The sequence below is a fragment of the Microtus oregoni genome, unplaced genomic scaffold (assembly GCF_018167655.1).
Source record: "Microtus oregoni isolate MIOR12 unplaced genomic scaffold, Mior012 000029F_ref0000214, whole genome shotgun sequence".
NCBI lineage: Eukaryota > Metazoa > Chordata > Mammalia > Rodentia > Cricetidae > Microtus > Microtus oregoni.
This window is the reverse complement of record NW_024543088.1, coordinates 24,259,423-24,277,124: the sequence shown is the minus strand read 5'-3', so window position 1 is coordinate 24,277,124 and position 17,702 is coordinate 24,259,423. Positions and strand designations below refer to the sequence as shown.

At 47.8% G+C, this 17,702-nt stretch overlaps 1 protein-coding gene across 1 annotated transcript in view; it reads left to right on the top strand.

Moving 5' to 3' along the window:
• The window catches only part of Liph (lipase H), a 39,933-nt gene that overhangs the window by 9,852 nt on the left and 12,379 nt on the right, over nucleotides 1-17,702 (top strand). The window contains exons 2-6 of the mRNA XM_041678043.1: nucleotides 1,878-2,245; nucleotides 3,688-3,796; nucleotides 9,457-9,558; nucleotides 12,365-12,454; nucleotides 17,353-17,520. Of these exons, the coding sequence (XP_041533977.1) occupies nucleotides 1,878-2,245; nucleotides 3,688-3,796; nucleotides 9,457-9,558; nucleotides 12,365-12,454; nucleotides 17,353-17,520 (837 nt within the window). The remainder of the gene's footprint in view (nucleotides 1-1,877; nucleotides 2,246-3,687; nucleotides 3,797-9,456; nucleotides 9,559-12,364; nucleotides 12,455-17,352; nucleotides 17,521-17,702) is intronic.

Genomic DNA, 17,702 nt, shown 5'->3' with positions numbered 1-17,702 from the left:
AAGTCCACTTCCTGATGACTAAGCATTCACATATATGCGCCTACGGGAGCCAAAACACCACACTAACCATCATGTGACTATCTGTCTCCATGAACTGAAAGCCGAAGCCACACTTATACCTGATTGCCTAGATATCAATTTTTATTGCATTTTTCCTTCTACCGCAAGAGCTACCCTAGGGCAAAGTCATGCACTAGTTTATCCTGTCTCTGGAATCCTTTAATCTAGAACATTCCCACAGCCCTCCTACACTATTTATTATGGTGATTGTTTGTCAAGAAGACAGATCGTGGTTCTCACTTTATGTTTATGCGTTGCGCTGTCACAGTTGGGTTTTAGTTCCAAGGTCAGCACTGCGACGGTGTCACTGTGGCCTCGTCATCCTCTGTCGTTATAGACACACAAAGTTCACCAGCCTTTCTGCAGTGTCTTGGAGTGGTGACTGGGCAAGGCCTGGCCCAGTTGCTCCACGATATTGCTGCTGATTCTTCCTTAGCGACTGGAAGCAGTCTTCAAACACTTCCCACTGAGCGACATTCCCAGAGTGATGCTCCAAGCCAGGCATGCTACAGTCCTAGAATTTATGAGAGTGAGATAGGAGGGCTGCAGGTGTGGGGCTAAATCGGACTATGTAGCAAGTCTGAAGCCGAACTTACTTAATACGGCTTTTATATTAAGATCTGGTCTCAAGTGGCAACGAAAAGATCTTCCAGGTTTGTACTGTGTCTTCCTTGAGCCCAACTTCCTCCCAGGGCTGTTCTGCAGAGTGAAGGTGTTGTCGGCTTTTTATTTTACTCTTTAGCTCTTTGACTTTTTGTTCTTTGCTTTTAAGGACCAGCTCCCCAACTCCCAAATAAACACACGGAGGAGACTTATTTTTACTGATGAATACCTGGCCTTAGCTTGTCTTATTTCTAGTCAGTATTTCTCAAATTATCCCCTCTACCTTTTGCCTCTAGACTTTTACCTTTCTCTATTTCTGTATAGCTTTTCTTTCCTTCTTACTCCATGTCTGGCCATGGGGCTAGGGGGCTTGAAATCTTCTCCCAGATATTTCCTTCTATTTATTCTTTCTGCCTGCTGGCTCTGCCTGTCCTTTCTTCTGCCTTGCTATTGGTCCTTTAGCTCTTTATTAGACCATCAGGTGTTTTAGACAGGCAAAGTAACAGAGCTTCACAGAGTTAAACAAATGCAACATAAAAGAATGCAACACATCTTTGCAACATTAAATAAATGTTCCACCTCATAAGCAAATGTAACACATCTTCAACTAACAACATGAAGGATTGACAGGAGAGCTTGAGGAATTGATAAGAAAGGGGGCCATCACCAGCTGACATGGCCTGCAGTTTCAGGGGCTCAGGGCAGGGCACACACGCTCTGACCACTGAGGGTGCTGCACAAGAGACCATGAAGACCCTTTGATGACTCTTGTGTTGTGTTCTGTTTCTCTGAGGACACACAGGTTAGAAATTACGATTCAACAGGTCTCACAGGACAGTCACACCCATGCACAACACCCAGAATACATCCTGAAAGGAATTTCACTGTGCTATAAGGGAGGCACATACAGGTGCTGGTGGAGTTGGGGAGTGAGGATATGCTTATGGCTGGAAGGGTAGCCGAAGACGTCATTGAGCTAACTTGTGGTTTTGACCCTGAGAGAGTCAGGAGAAAGATGTCTAGAGCAACCAGGGGTCATTCCTTAGGAATATTCGAACAAGCATGACCTTACAATTTCACGCAGGTGAAAAGATACAGGCCCTGCGAGGCACTGTGAGGAATTGTAAGTGTGCCAAGGAGTGGATCATGGTACTTTTCTGCCTGATACCCTGTGTAGGAGGCACTGCATGATGCCATCTTGTTCTGATTTCCAGACACGGATGAAACATGTCCGTCTTTCACCAAACTGAGCTTCCACAGTGCGGTGATTGGCACAGAACTAAACGTGAGGCTGATGCTCTACACACAGAGAAACCAGCCCTGTGCACAGCTCATCAACTCCACGGCTCTGGGGAGCCTAAACGTGACCAAGAAAACCACCTTCATCATCCATGGCTTCCGGCCAACAGGCTCCCCTCCTGTTTGGATGAAGGAGTTGGTCTTGAGTTTGCTCCATGTAGAAGAGATGAACGTGGTGGTTGTTGACTGGAACCGAGGAGCAACAACCGTGATATACACCCACGCCTCTGACAAGACTAGAAGAGTGGCTCTTATTTTGAAGGAATTTATCGACCAAATGCTGGTAAGACAGACTTCCCCTTAGATGACCCTGGATACTTGTTTGGGAGCTTAAAGCCAAAGGGGCATCACTTGGTTGGATGGTGGGGGACGTTTGGAGAAACACTGTGACAATCTGAGTAGACCCGGGGAAGGGGTGTGGCTGCTTCCATCACCCACCTCACGAGGAAGGGGTACAGGGCAATATCATTGTAAATGCTCTTCTGTAGATGATGGCAAAAAACCTTGTGAAAGGAGCTTCGTCTTGTAGCCTGCCTCTGTCTCCAGAGGGCTGGGATTAAAGGCGTGCGCCACCACAGCCCAGTGGAGCTGCCCTTTGTAAACAATAGCAAAAGCACTGCTTGCAGTGACCACTGTGTCTGGTGGTGACATGAGCTGTACATGAGCTCCTCATCAAGCAGGTAATATGTGGGTGTCTCAGAGCAAGCTGTTCAGCAGTCTGCCTTCAGGGTTATATCCCCTCCCCCACTCTGGAATCCCTAAAAATGTCCGTACTCGATGACCAGCAGTCAGGATGGAGACACCAAAGACACACATTTGTGGTTAGATTGGTTTGAATCCTGCTTTGTACTGTTTTCCTTGGGCCAGATGACTTCAACTCTGGGCTTCGATGTCCTCATCTGTGTATTAAAGTAGTAGAATCGGCATTGCGGGATGCTGTAATGGTCCCTGCTTTTCTGTCGTGCTGGGAACTGAACCTAAGGCTTATGACATATGAGGCAGGTGCTCTACCACTGAGCTACTTCTCCAGCCTGCTTTTGACATTTAATTAAGACCATAGGGGCTCAGGAGTAGGCTCAGTTTGTAAATACTTGGTGTGTAAATATGAAGACCCGAGTTCATCCCCCAGAACCTATATGAAAACTCTGGGCACAGCAGTGCACAGTGCCTGCCTGTCATCCCAGACCCTGGGAAGGGAGAGAGAAGAATCCCTAGGGCTTGCTGGCTAGTCTAAAAGTCAGCCATCTCCAGGTTCACTGAGAAATCCTGTCTCAAAAAAATAAGGTGGGGAGCTCAATTGAGGGAGGCAGCTGACTTAAAAGGAAAGATTTATTTTTTCTTTTTAAAATATCTCCATGTATTTTGCCTGCATGCATGCACGTATGCCACATGCATGTCTGGTGCCTGCGGAAGTCAGAGGAGGCATCAGATCCCCTGGAACTGAGTTATACACAGTTGTGAGCTGCTGTTTGGGGGCTGAGAATTGAACCTGGCTCCTCTGTAAGAGCAACAAGTGTTCTCAATGAGCCATCTCTCCGGGCATGAGACCTTTTGCCCTCTGGATGGCACACATAAGTGTATAGATGTGTGTGCATGCCCACCTACAAAAGAGTGAGACAGCAGACAGAGGGTACTTAAGAATATCCCTCCAAAGTAGACAGCTGGGACATCTCCGCAAGTGCCATCCATTTCCTGAACTCTTACAATTTGTGAATGGAATTCTAGGCCAACGGAGCATCTCTGGACAACATTTATATGATTGGAGTGAGTCTAGGAGCGCACATATCTGGATTTGTGGGGAAAATGTACGCTGGGAAGCTGGGAAGAATCACAGGTAAGGTTTCTGTCACTGACCAGGGTCTCACCTGGGCAGCTCCTCTCTGGGAGAGCACCGAACAGGCAACCTAATCCTTGATAACATTAACCTCGGCCTATGACTTAATAAAATGTATGTAATGCATTTTACAAACTGTGGTGTGTCATAGAAAAGCTTTGCTGTGACTTTATTTCTCTTATAGTTCCTCTCCCCCCGCCCCAGCAATATCCCATGGGATATTGATCGATTCCCTTGATTGTTTTTAATCCAGGCTGGCCTGAACTACATAGTTAGAACTCTCCAGGCGTGGCTGGGGACTCGCTGCGGGGGTGGGGTGGGGGGCGGGGGGTGTTGGCGGCTGGGCCTGGTTGTCTAAAGACCAGCTTTCTAGCAAACTCAGAATGAAAACATGCCGAACTGCAGCAGGTCAAAACCTAAAGGACAAAGACTTCTTTTCTGGACCCCTTGCCTGGAGCTTAGGAATTTTCCACAGCTGCTCACAGGGCTGAGGGATGCCCCACAGAACTTTTCACCTTTCCATCCTCACACCAGGTCTTAAGTGCAGGGGGCTGGTGAGATAGACGTGTATGGGAGGAGAGGAAATGTAGATGATTCAAATCATATATCTGGGGGGTACGCTCACCACTCCAGCATCCCTCCCCCACCCATTGGCAGGCACTGCTTCCCAAAGTTTGTCTTGGGTGTTTTCTTTCTTCCACTTTTCCCAAAGGCCAAAGCTGCCTCCATTACCCAACGGACACACTTTTCTAGGGAAACAAAGTAGTTTTCAAAGTTCATAGCAGTATATTTTACAAAACAATGTGTCTTTATGGGGGTGGGGAAGACGGGGAGAGAGAGAGAGAGAGAGAGAGAGAGAGAGAGAGAGAGAGAAGTCAGCTGGTTCGGGTTGGTGTCACTTTAGGAGTCCTTTTTCTGGTAGGTGGGACTGTTTTTTTCCCAGGCTGTGTTGAAGTGGGACGAGATGTTGACATAGCAATTGCTGGCTTCTGTGCTGACTTTCTCCATAGTGACTAATCTCAAGCTGCCAACTTGATGTCATTGACCAGAGCGAAGAAGAAATTGGCCAAATCCACGCCTGGGCCAAGTGTTTTCTACCCGAGTGCCTTGTTCTCTCCTGTGCCCCTTGACAGATCTGTCCTCCCAACTGCTGTGAACTTCAGTGGACCTAACCTTTAACTATGGAAATTCCCCAAGCCAGACTTTCTGCTACTCCAGGCCCATGTGACCTGACCTGTGACCTGGACAAAAGTCAATTTTCTACCTCCATGACGTCCCCAGGTCTCATCAGCTCTGAGCCTCAAGTTTAGTGCCCGCAGCCACAGGAGAATTCTCTGCCCCAGTATCCTTGCTTGGCTTGGGTGTGCTCACTGGATCACGGGGTGGGAATGTGATCTGTCACCCAAGGACACAAGTCACTATTATTTCCTGAGACAAGGCCAGGTTGGCCTGTTGGCTTTGCCATTTTCCTCTCTTACGCTCCTCTTCTCCAGGCATGTTTCTCAGTTTGACTTCTCTTTAGATTCATTCATTCATTCATTCATACATGAATCCTGAGACTTAGGTATGCCAGGCTCAGGCTCTGTCATGAGATGCTCCCAGGATCAGGAGTCTGTATTTTCAGCCTGCAGATGCAGGTGGTCTGGCCACCACCCTTGGAAAAACAACACATTAGCCGTTAGCTGCACGTGACCACTGGACACTTGAAATGCATCCAGTGCAAACTGAGATGGGCTGTAGGTGCAGAATATGCACTGGCTTTTGAAGACTAAGGTTCAGAAAAAAACAAAAACAAAACAGAAAGCAAATCTCACATTTAATATTGGTTACGTTGACATGCCAGTCTTTAGATACACTGGGTGCTTTTTGTTTTGGTTTCTCTTTTGTTTGTTTTTGTTCCTCTGCGACAGGATATCTCTCTGCAGCCCAGGTCTAGAAACTTAAACTAGGCTCAGACTGGCCGTAAGTCCATGGCAATTCTCCTGCCTCAATCTCCTAAGTGCTGGGGTTACAAGTGTGATTGATATACCAGACCTGGCTGGTTTTGTTTTGTCTATTATTTTAAACTTTTAAATAATATTTTCTCTTTTATAGTTAAAATAATTAAACATTTAATATTATATTTAATATTTAATTAAGATGTTAACCAGTTTTAATTGTAAACATAAGAGTTTTATTTTTATTTTCTATATATTTTGTTTGTGTGTATATGTGTGCGGGTGCGTATGTGTGGCACAGCATGCTTGTAAAAGCCAGAGAACAGCTCACAAAGTCAGGTCTCCACATTGCATAGGTCCTGGGGTTGAACTCGGGCTATTAGGCTTGGTGGCATGAGCCTTTACCCCCTGAGTCATCAACATTTTTGTCTTTTTGAGAGAGGTAGTGCCTCTGTACCTGCTATGCACAGATCATGGAGTCCCCCAGAAACCCACTAGAAGACCGAGTCCTGTATGTCAAAGCCAAGAGCCTTTCTTCAAGCTTAAGCTTGGACTCCCCATCTGTCCGACACAGCGGCTGAGAGTCACAAGCACAGTCAGGGTAGGGTTTTTACCATAGTAGAGGTTGGGTGAGGGGATTTCCAGGGTTCAGGACCCTGAATGGCTGACATTTGTCTAGGAGTTTGGGCAAAAGGAGAAGAGGTGAGTCCTGAGCTCAGGAACATCTTGTGGTCTCATGTAATCTTATCTAATGTTTGGGGTGTCCGGTACTTCCCTTTCGATGCCCCTCCCTGGGTGGTGTCAGCTTATGGCTTTTCCTGGAGCCTGGTGCTGCCTCCCGTGGCAGCTAGCTGTGTGGCCTGGGCCCCATTATGTGTGGCCAGGTTGCCCTGGGCATCACAGTATCCAGACTAGTTTTGAACTCACTCATCCCCCCGCAAGCTGGCCTAGAGTCTGAGATATTCCTGTCTTAGCTTCTTAAGTTCTCCCACATCTGGCTTAAAATTTAATTTTTTATTCTCTTTTGGTTTTTACAGGACAGGGTTTCTCTGTGTAGCCCTGCTATCCTGGAACCCACTCTGTAGACCAAGCTAGCCTTGAACTCAGATACACCTGCCTCTTCCTCACAAGTTTGGGATTAAAGGCATACACCACCACATCCAGCTGAAATTTAAATTTTTTAATTTAATATTTTGTATGCTGGGCATTGAGCCCATGGCATCACTACATGTAAGATAAGTACTCTAGGATCTGAGCTATATTCCCCAGCCTTATGCTTTTTTTTTGCAATAAATAAATAAATAAATAAATAAATTTAGTTTTAAATTTTGTGTGTGTGTGTGTATGCCAATACCATGTCTACACTGGCCAGAAGAGGGCATCAGATCTCCTGGTTGTGTGCTGGGAACTAAACTTGGGCCCTTTAGAAGAGAAACATTCTGCTGAGGTATCTCTCCAGTCCTATAGTTCTCTCTGTCTCTCTGTCTGTCTGTCTGTCTCTGTCTCTGTCTCTGTCTCTCTCTCACACACACACACACGAACACAAGTGCCCTTCATGCCAGAAGAGGGCACCAGATCCTATTATAGATGGTTGTGAGCCATCTTGCGGTTGCTGGGAATTGAACCTGTGTCCTCTGGACGAGCAGCCAGCGCTCTTAACTGCTGAGCCATTGCTCCAGCCCCCTTCATATTCTTAAAATCAAGTCCCCATTTGTTTTCCAAGCATTTTAGTTTGGGAGATGGCTCAGCAGATAAAAGCACATGCCAAGCAAGTATGAGAGCCAGAGTTTGGATCCCCAGCACCGACATAAATGCCAGCATTGGGATGACAGAGGAAGGAGCAAGTTAGCAAGCTGGACTAGACAGGGTTCAAGTGGGAGACCCTACTTTAATATATAAGATGGAGGGGGGAATGGAGGAAGACAACCAATGACAACCTCTGGACTCCATATGCATACAGACACAGACATAGACACACAGACAGACACAGACACATGGGCACACACACACTTGCTAATATATACTCATACATGCAACACACACATTTTAGGTGACTGCTAAACAGTTTTAATTACAGATATAGGTTCAGGTTCTGGACCATAATTTTACTTCCATTTTATAAGTCCTGGGGTGTGGCTTGCACACCCACTCCTCTCAATACCCCAAGCTAAATGTTTTATCCAAGTCTACAGGAGGCTCCAAGCCAGGGTACTCGCTCTATTTTGGGGGCAGGAAGTGGTTGGTGTTGACTGATGGGGGTGGGGGGATTTCTGGCTAAATTCTTCCCAAGGCTGTGGAGTTTTGTCCAGCTGTATGAAGACCTGCTGTGCAGAGGCCACCTGTTGGCCTTGAGTGACTGGGTGTTACCTCACACCCTCCCACACCAGTTTCAGTTGGAGAGGACCGAAGCAGGAGGCTGGGGGTGGAGTAGTAAGGAAAGGAGGGAGGTAGATGAAGAAACGTTTCTAGGGATCCCAAGGACATTGGGAGAGAAGAAAACAGCTAACAGAAGCAAGGATCCTGCCTCTTAGATTGTGTGTGGAACACAGGAAGGGGAGGTGTCCTTGAAGGGACACCCACGGGGACTAGTTGTGTGGCTGCACGCTTGCTTAGCATGCATGAGGTCTTGGCTTCATTCTCCAGTACCCAGAACCAGAATAAAGTGAATTTAAACCTAAATAGGTTAAACTCCTAAGGAAGATGCCTTTAAAACGGTCTTTGTCCAGGGGTCTAATAAGAGGGGCCTTTGCCACACTTCGCTGTTTTGTAAGTTCTCACTGTGTGGTCTAGAATCCCAAGTGTGGCTCCCCTGACTTCCCGGGGGTTTCATTGCTGTGGTAACAAAATCCAGTTAACACTGACCAAGATGAAGAAAACAGATCAGGTATTATGGGATGCATTTGGTCAGCCTGGTCTGTAGTGTGACAACAGGAGCTTCCAAACCCAGGTTTCGGGGGAGTTTCACAGCTGCCTTGGCTTTGCTAGGTGCCGAGAGACCCTGAGCACAGCAGATGGAGGGGCATGTACTTCAGAGCCAGTGTCTGGCCCGGATGCTTGAGTCGTCTGGGTCTCGGGAGCTGTAGAATGGAATCATGCTGGTCCACTGCTCCCTCCTGGTTCTGTGATGTGGTTCAAATGAGTTAGTAAACGAATGAAGGTCGAGCTGAGGAGGGTTTCTGAAATTCCTAAAATCCTTAAAGTAGGGAAGATCAGAGAGGTTATGGGTGCCTTTAATTTAATTTAATGTTTTAATTTGATTTAATTGATGCCTTTCATTTAATAGCACACAGGAAACTGGGGCAGATGGATATCCAGCTGGAGGTCAGCTGCATAGCTAATTCAAGATGGTCTGGTCTCTATGATGGAACTTTGTCTTAAAGTCAAGGACTGGGGATGCAGATGGGTGTAGCTTCACGCACAAGGGTTTAGATCCCAGAGCTACCCGTGGAGCTTCTTTACCCTTCTGACCTCACCTGTGGGGCCCTTCCCCCGCTGGGCCACCCCATGCACCCTGACTGCTGTTCTCAGAGCCACTGCCAGGATAACCATCCACACTGTGGAAGAAAGCCCTCTGGACCGGAGTCCTGGCTTCGGGATGGGATGCTAACAATTACTCACCCAAGCGCGCCCTGCAGCCCTGAGCCATCCTCTCCAGGAGGGATCAAAGACGGCTTCAGTGATTCATGGCGTGGGGCTGCCAACCTTCTCTGCTTTTTCTCCTAGGTCTTGACCCTGCAGGCCCTTTGTACAACGGGAAACCCCCTGAGGACAGATTAGATCCCAGCGACGCACAGTTTGTGGACGTCATCCACTCCGACACTGACGGTAACGCTCCTTTGAGAATTAGTGACCCCAAGACGCACGGTCTCCCCCACGGATCTTCTGATGCTATCTTTTCCCCTCATGTGGGTAGTGTGGGGGGTGTGGTCCAACAGCACGGAGGGGGAGCTAGGCCCAGGACCTAATGATGGAGCAGACATGATTTCTCTTTCTCTCACCTCTTGTTTTCCAAGTGATCATCGAATCCAATCAAGCACGGGCTGGCTTGTCTATACATAGACCGCTGGCCTCAGATGAACAGTTTTCAGGGTGCCTGACTCTTTTCTCTTATTTCCCTGTGTTGAGAGCGCAGTGTCTCCCCACCAAGAGCACTTTTGACCCTACTCCTCACTCTTTGTAGATCGGCCAGGTCATTTCTGTCTCTCAACTGCCAGTTTCTTATCTGCTATTCGGTACATGCTGGTGTGGCTTGGGGTGACACTCATGGTTGGGTGCCAAGGGCTGTTACATATCAAGACTGTGGCTAAAAAAAATAAGAAGGGGTAGATATCCACTATATCCAAATGTTTCTGGGAGGAGCCAACTGGGAACTTGGGGAGGAGGGATGGAACAAAGCAGAGTGCTCATTTAATTGTACGTCCTCTTTGTGATACAACTAGCTAAGGAGCCGTGAACCTAGGGCACAGCATGTAGCTCAGTGGTAGTGTTTGTGGTGTGTGCTCCAGCACCAGGAACAAAGGCCAACAAACCAGCAAAGGGCCTGTGAGATGCTCAGTCGCTAAGGGTGTTTGCTGCCACCTAGCCTGATGACCTGAGTGTGATCACTGGAACCCATCTGGTGCCAGGGAGAGACCTCATTCCCAAAGGTGGTCCTCCAGCCTCCAGATTCATGCTGGCACATGCGCAGCAAACACACACAGACACGACAGAACGAAGTTTTTGCTTTTTAAAATTACCCCGACCCTGGACCATGGGCACTTCTGTGTGACAATCAGTGACTTTATCTTGGAGGAAATATCTTCTTGTGGACAGGTCCATTATCATTGTGGCTTTTGCAAAGTAGTCCTTGCTTAGTTGGAGCCTTTCAGCGCCATTTTAAGATGGACAGAAGAAAACAATTTGCTTTTTAATCTTTTTTCTTTTTCCTTCCTTCCTTCCTTCCTTCCTTTTTTCCCTCCTTTCTTTTTTGAGACAGGGTTTCTCTGTGTAGCTCTGACTGTCTTAGGCCAGGCTGGCCTCGAACTTACAGAGATCCGCATTCTGTCTCTGCATCCTGAGTGTGGTATTAAAGGTGTGCGCCACCTCTCTCCAGCTTGCTTTTTATTCTCAAAAGTGAGTTTTGTTTTTCAGTGAGGCAGACCCTAAGTTTTGCTTTTCCTAGTGATAGTGAGCCAACCCCAAAGCCTGCCAGCCTCCACCCTTCATCGAAGTTGCTTGCTCCAATCTCCCCAGAGCTGTGCTGCAGACGTTGTTAAAATGGGAAGCGTGTGTGAGATGCCCGGCTGATGCCTGGAGTCTCAAACTGTAAAAACTCTTTTCACGATTCCTGCAGTGTGCTGCACATAACGTGTGCATTTGCAGATGCATGTCTAAACATTTACTTTTGTTTTTTTCGGAGACTCCTGCTCTGTATCCCTGGCTGGCCTGCCGCTGTGCAGCTGAGGCTGGTTCTAAACTGTCAACCTTTTTGTCTCAGCCTCCTGCTTGCTGGATTGTGTGAGCCCCCACACCGCATTCTGTGTTAACTTTTTAATAAAACATTTTCCAATTACTTTGGGGTTTATATGGTTAGAGAAAATAAAGTTGTTGGGCGGTGATGGCGCATGCCTTTAATCCCAGAGCTCAGGAGACAGAGGCAGGCAGATCTCTGTGAGTTCGAGACCAGCCTGGTCTACAAGAGCTAGTTCCAGGACAGGCTTCAAAAGCTACAGAAACCCTGTCTTGAAAAACAGAAAGAAAGAAAGAAAGAAAGAAAGAAAGAAAGAAAGAAAAGTTACTACATTTCTAAGTACCCATTTTTAAAAATGTTTCCTACCTTTTTTTTTTTTTGTCCTAGATCCCAGTCTGTTTGTTTGAAGCAGGGTCTCACTCTTTAACCTAAGCTGTTTTGAAGCTCATAGCAAATGCCCCTGCCTAAGCCTCCTAAGTGCTCGTATTGTAAGAGTGAGCTACTGCACCTGGCTTAGGCCCAAAGCTTTTATTTTTATTCTTTTTTTCTATGCAAATGGGTGTTTTGACTGCATGTATGTCTGTGCACTATGTGTGTGCCTGGTGCACAAAGAGGCCAGAAGAAGGTCTTGGATCTTCTGAGACTGGAGCTACAGTTGCAACCGTTGGAGGCGGCTGTGAGCCACCATGTGGGTGTTGGGAACCCAGCCCAGCACCTCTGGGGTAGCAGCCACTCTTAACCACTGAGCCGTCTCTCTAGATCAGGTCCAAAAAATTTTAAGATTTTAATCTACTAAGTAAAAACTGTTTCATGTTTCATTTTGTGAAGATTTACACAATGCACACTGAAGTTCAGGAATCTCCTGGCAATTAGATTGCTCTGACGAAAGGTAAAGAAGAAACAGGTCATTTGGTCAGCCCTGCAGGGGCCAAGAGCCCAGAGCCTGTCTTTAGAAACAGTGGGATTCCATTCCACCACTATTTTTGTGCTCAGCCAGCACTGACCTATATGCTGATGCAATTTGCTTGCTGCTTTCGAACACACCAGCGGACAGCTTCGGCCAAGACCTTTAAATAGGTATAAGGGCCATGATAGCAGCCACCACAACACAGTCCCTGCCTAACCCTGCAGAGTGTCAGGATGTGCAAGGTCCCCGTGCAACCCTTCTGTGTTCTCTTTTAGCGCTGGGTTACAAGGAACCACTAGGAAACATAGACTTCTACCCCAATGGAGGACTGGATCAACCGGGTTGCCCAAAGACAATATTTGGAGGTGAGTGTCATATGTTATCCCTTGCAAGACAGTAGTTTGGAAAGGCATATTAAAATATCTGATGCTGGCCGGGCGGTGGTGGCGCACGCCTTTAATCCCAGCACTCGGGAGGCAGAGGCAGGCGAATCTCTGGGAGTTCGAGGCCAGCCTGGTCTACAAGAACTAGTTCCGGGATGGGCACCAAAGCTACAGAGAAACCCTGTCTCGAAAAACCAAAAAAAAAAAAAAAAAAAAAAAATCTGATGCTAACAGGTGTGATGATACATACCTATGACACCAGCACTAGGTGGAGACAGGAGGATCAGAAGTGTTCAAGCACAGCCATGAGGCCCTGTCTCAAAATAACAACAACAACAAAAAAAAAAAAACCACAATAAATTACCTGATATCAATGGGCATTGCAAATAGAAAACAAACTGCCTGAAGGAATAGAGGTGGCAGAAATATGTATCACAAAGCACAAATCAGGAAGGTGGAGGGCAGCCGAGAGGTGAGATGAGGGGCAGAGTTGGAATCCAGTCCTCCCTAAGTGCTCTGACTTATTCCTCACTGCTGCTAGAGAAAGGAAAATCATTTTGAAAAGGATGCTCTGGGGACTTGAGAGCTGGCTCAGAGGGCAAGCGTGCTTCCTGCCAAGCACAAAGGCCTGAGCTCGGATGCCAACACCCACACGAAAAACTGTGCAAGGCAGAGGCAGGAGGAACACTGAGACTTTCCGGATGCCAACCTAGGGCATTCTCAAAGGAATATGTGAAGAAAGCTAGAACAGGACCTCTGCTGCCCTCCTCTGGCCACCTGGTGCCTGCACACATTGGTATTTGCACACCTCCACGTGCAGATACACTAACATGCTACACTCACGCGTTTGGAAAGAGCTAAAGATGATCTGTACAGAATGACATTGGTATAGGGCCACATTGGAATAGCTGAGATGATGTGAGTGGGCTTAACCCAGATCCTGTCCTGTGCGACAGAGTGACCATATGGATCCCCTGCATCGTTACTGACACCACAGGCTCTGCTAGAGGAAGTCCTACAGAGCAGGGAAGCAGAAAGCTCAGTCCAGTTTGACTCAGGCGCCTCATGAATCTTCCTCTCGTTTGTCCTTTGCTGTCTACCTTGGGGGCTGAACTGAGCATTGAAAACAGAAACCTTGGTGTCATTGCAGCACTCGGTACCCCACCCCCAAGCCATTGCTCACAACCACAGTGCCTTTTTCCTTGGTTTACTGCTTCCTATTTAGACCTAACCATATTTATTACCCACCTTGGGGCTCAGTTCTTTTTGGAATCACACCGGCAGCTCCCCATCACCTCCAGGTCTTCTGTTACTCATCTTTGCATCACCAGCCTCCAGCTGCACCATAACACCTCGTGACACCCACTGAGAAAGAGTCCTGCCTCCGCCTCTCCCTGCCATCACCTGTTGTTCAGTCCCTCTCAGCCGTAGAAACAGAACCCAGCCACCAGGGAGCTAGCATGAAGGCCTCTTGAGCCCCTAGACCCTTAGGTTTCTGTCATAGTGGTCCCATTGCTGTCTGGAAGCATGTTGAGGCCAGGAATGCCTGGTACCTTCTCGCCAGTCCTTGCTGCCATTGTTATCTTTGTTGACTCTGTAGGGGCATCCCTCCTACATCTATGCACTGATGAGCTAGACTTAACTTCCACATGCTCCTGTCAGTCACTGAGCTATTGCTGTGAAAAGACACCATGACTAAGGCAAGTCTTTTAAAAGGAAGCATGTCACTGGGGCTTGCTTACCATTTCAGAGGCATAGTCCATTATCTTCATGGCAGGGAGCATGGCAGCAACTATGCATGGTACTGGAGACGGAGCTGAGAGCTATATCCTGAGCCATAGGCAGAGAGAGAGAGAGAGAGAGACTCTGGGCTTGGCGTGGGCTTTTGAAGCCTCAAAGCCCACCCCTCAGTGACGCACTTCCTCCAACAAGGCCACACCTCTTTTTTTTTTTTAAAGCTGTTCTTTTCTGATCTCTGGCACATCCTCAGCCCCTACCACAGGGTTAGAGAACACATGCCTCTGAGTATTTGTTGAGCGAGCGAATGAGACAGCCAACCTCCTATCAGGATTAGGAGTTGGCTTAGTCTGCATGTCCTTTTGATCTGTCCCCGTGAATTCTCAAAAACATTTGTGGTCCTGGGGTGTACTGGCCAACAGATGACTTGTTTTTAGAGTGAGCATGAAACTTGAGAACAGTTTGGCTGGTGGAGATGGCAATGTTTAGAACAGGCTTAGACATGAGTTTCATTCTAGGGTTCATAGAGGCCACACCTTTTAGTCCTTCCAATGCTCACAGTGCCACTCCCTGGTGACTAAGCCTTCAAAGAGATGAGCTGATGGGGCCATTCTCTTCCAAACCACTGCACCATTAGAGAGCCATCTTGGTTATCCCCACCTTGTCCACAGGATCAGTATTTCCTTTCACCCTCTCTGCTGGCCTCCCCAGCCCTCTCTTTCAAAGCTGCACCCCCACCTCACTTCCCTCCATGGAGTCATTCCCCAGGGCCCTATTTTCCTGATGTTTTTTCTTCTTCGTTTTTCACTTTCTGGGTGTGTGGATCTGCAGGCCAGAGATCCTCATCAGATACCGTTTCTCGGGAGCCATCCAGCTTGTTTTTAAGATAAGGTCTAGGAGCTGATTACATTGGTTTGTTTTTATTTTAATTAAATTTATTTCACATCCCAACTGCAGTTTCCCCTCCCTCCTTTTCTCCCATTCTCTACCTACCCCGATCCAGTCCTCCTCTGTTTCTGTTCAGAAAGGGGAAGTCCTCCCGTGAGTATCAGCAAAGCATGGCATATCAAATTGCAGGACGATTAAGCACCTCCCCTTATATTAAGGCTGGGCAAGGCAACCCAGTATGAGGGATAGGTTCCCAAAAGCCAGCCAAAATGTTAGGGACAGCCCTTGCTCCCACTGTTGGGATTCCCACAAATAGACCAAGCTACACACTGTCACATATATGTAGAGGGCCTAGGTTGGTCCCATGTAGGCTTGGTTCAGACTCTATGAGCTCCTATGAAGCCAGATTACTTGTTTCTGTGGGTTTTCTTGTTATGCCCTTGACCCCTCTGGCTCCTACAATCCTTCCTCCCTCTCTTCAGCAGGATTCCCCCAACCTGGCTTAATATTTTGCTGTGGGTCTCTGCATGTGTTTCCATCAGTTACTGGATGAAGGCTCTCTGATGACAATCGGGCCGTCAACAATCTATGAGTATAGCAGAATATCATTAGGCATGATTACATTGCCACTTCCCCCTCCAGTTGTGTTTGGTTCTGTTCTAGGTCTCTGTGTCATACAGCCTTTGGGTGCTGGCCCTCCAGACAGTGTCAGGGGCAGGCTGACCCTCATGGCGTGCATCTCAGGCTGGGCCACTCCCACAATCTCTGGGCCACTCCCACATACCCCAGCACATCCCATAGACAGGACAGACTGTAGGTGGAAGGTTGTGTGGCTGGGGTGGTGTCCCAGTCCCTCCACTGGTAGTCTTGCCTGGTTACAGGATCTGGCCAGTTCAGGCTGCATATCTGCTATTGCCGGGAGTCTTAGCTGGGGTCATCCTTGTAGATTCCTGGGGGGTTCCCTTGCACCAGGCTTCTACCTAACCCCAAAATGCCCCTTTCAAGTCATTTCATTTAGTACTTTCCTCCTCCACCCATCCCAAACTGATCCCTCATGTTTCCATACCCACCCCCATCCACTACCCCCTCCACCCCACCCACAAGATCTCTTCTGTTTCTCTTTCCCCGGGAAAGCCATGTGTTCCCCCACTCGGGCCATCCTTATTACCCAGCCTCTCTGGGTCTGTTTACCTTGTTTCTGTAATTGCTTATTGTCATTGCTCTCTCCTCCTCTTTGTGTGTGGTGTGGTGTATGTGTGGTGTGTGATGTGTGTGTGGTGTGTGTGTAGTGTATGATGTGTGTGGTGTATGATGTATGTGTGGTGTATGATGTGTGTGGTGTATGATGTGTGTGTGGTGTATGATGTGTGTGTGGTGTATGATGTGTGTGGTGTATGATGTGTGTGGTGTATGATGTGTGTGTAGTGTATGATGTGTGTGGTGTATGATGTGTGTGGTGTAGTGTGGTGTGTGTGTGTGTGTGTGTGCATGTGCCCATGTGTGTAGAGACCAGAGGGTGTTCTCATTGGCTGCTCTCCATTTTGTCTTTTTGAGACAGAGACTCTCACTAAACATGGGATTTCCTCTGTAAGCTATCCTGGCTGGTCAGCAAAAACCTGGAAGCCACTTGTCTCCCCATAGCTAGTGCTAAGGTTACAGACCCATGCTGCTCTGCTTGGGTTTGACATGGGTACTGGAGATCCAAGCTCATGTGTTGAGCCATCTCTATAGCCTCCCTGAGGTCGGGTTTAGAGCCTCGTACATAGAAACTAAACAAGCATCGTACCAGTCAGTGCTGTTTCCCTCCGCCACCTAGAGTGTGTGTGTGTGTGGTGCATGACAGCATGATTGCCTATGGAGGCCAGAAAAGGGCATTGGATCCCTTGGAGCAGGAGTTACAGGCAGTTGTGAGCTGCCAACATGGGTGCTGGACGAACTGGGGTCCTCTGGAAGAAGCAACAAGCACCCTTAAGCAGTGAGCGTTCTCCCCACCTCCCCCACCCCCCACTCGAGGTTTGCCTTTGTTTTTACAACAACCCTAAAGAATTTTGCTCTCCACCTTGCTACTGGTCGCCGTGAGTCCCTGTCTGTGGTTCTCATAAGGATTAAGTGGACCTGAGCACATGGGCGCTTTCTGCGCAGGGCCTGGCGCTCAGGAGCTGGGATCGGGTGTGGTGGGCGGTGCTTGTGTAAAATGAGAAATGCGCATCCCGTAAACGCTGCATGCAGCTGCTCTTGGTTCCTTTACCATCAAGGCATGAAGTACTTCAAGTGTGACCATCAGATGTCCGTGTTCCTGTACATCGCATCCCTGCAAAATAACTGTTCCATCAACGCCTACCCCTGCGACTCCTATCGGGATTACAGGAACGGCAAGTGTGTCAACTGTGGCATTGGGCAAATGGTGTCCTGTCCCCTCCTGGGTAAGGCCAACAAGTTCCCATCTCTCACGGACAGTTCATTTTTGTGCAGATCTTAGTCATTTTACTCTCTAAAAATTCATCTCAGTTTGTATTTCCTAAAGTTTTATAGAGTCAGCTTTATTTAGTATTTGAGATAAGGCCTGTATAACTTAGGCTGGTTTGCACTTACTCTGTAGCCTAGG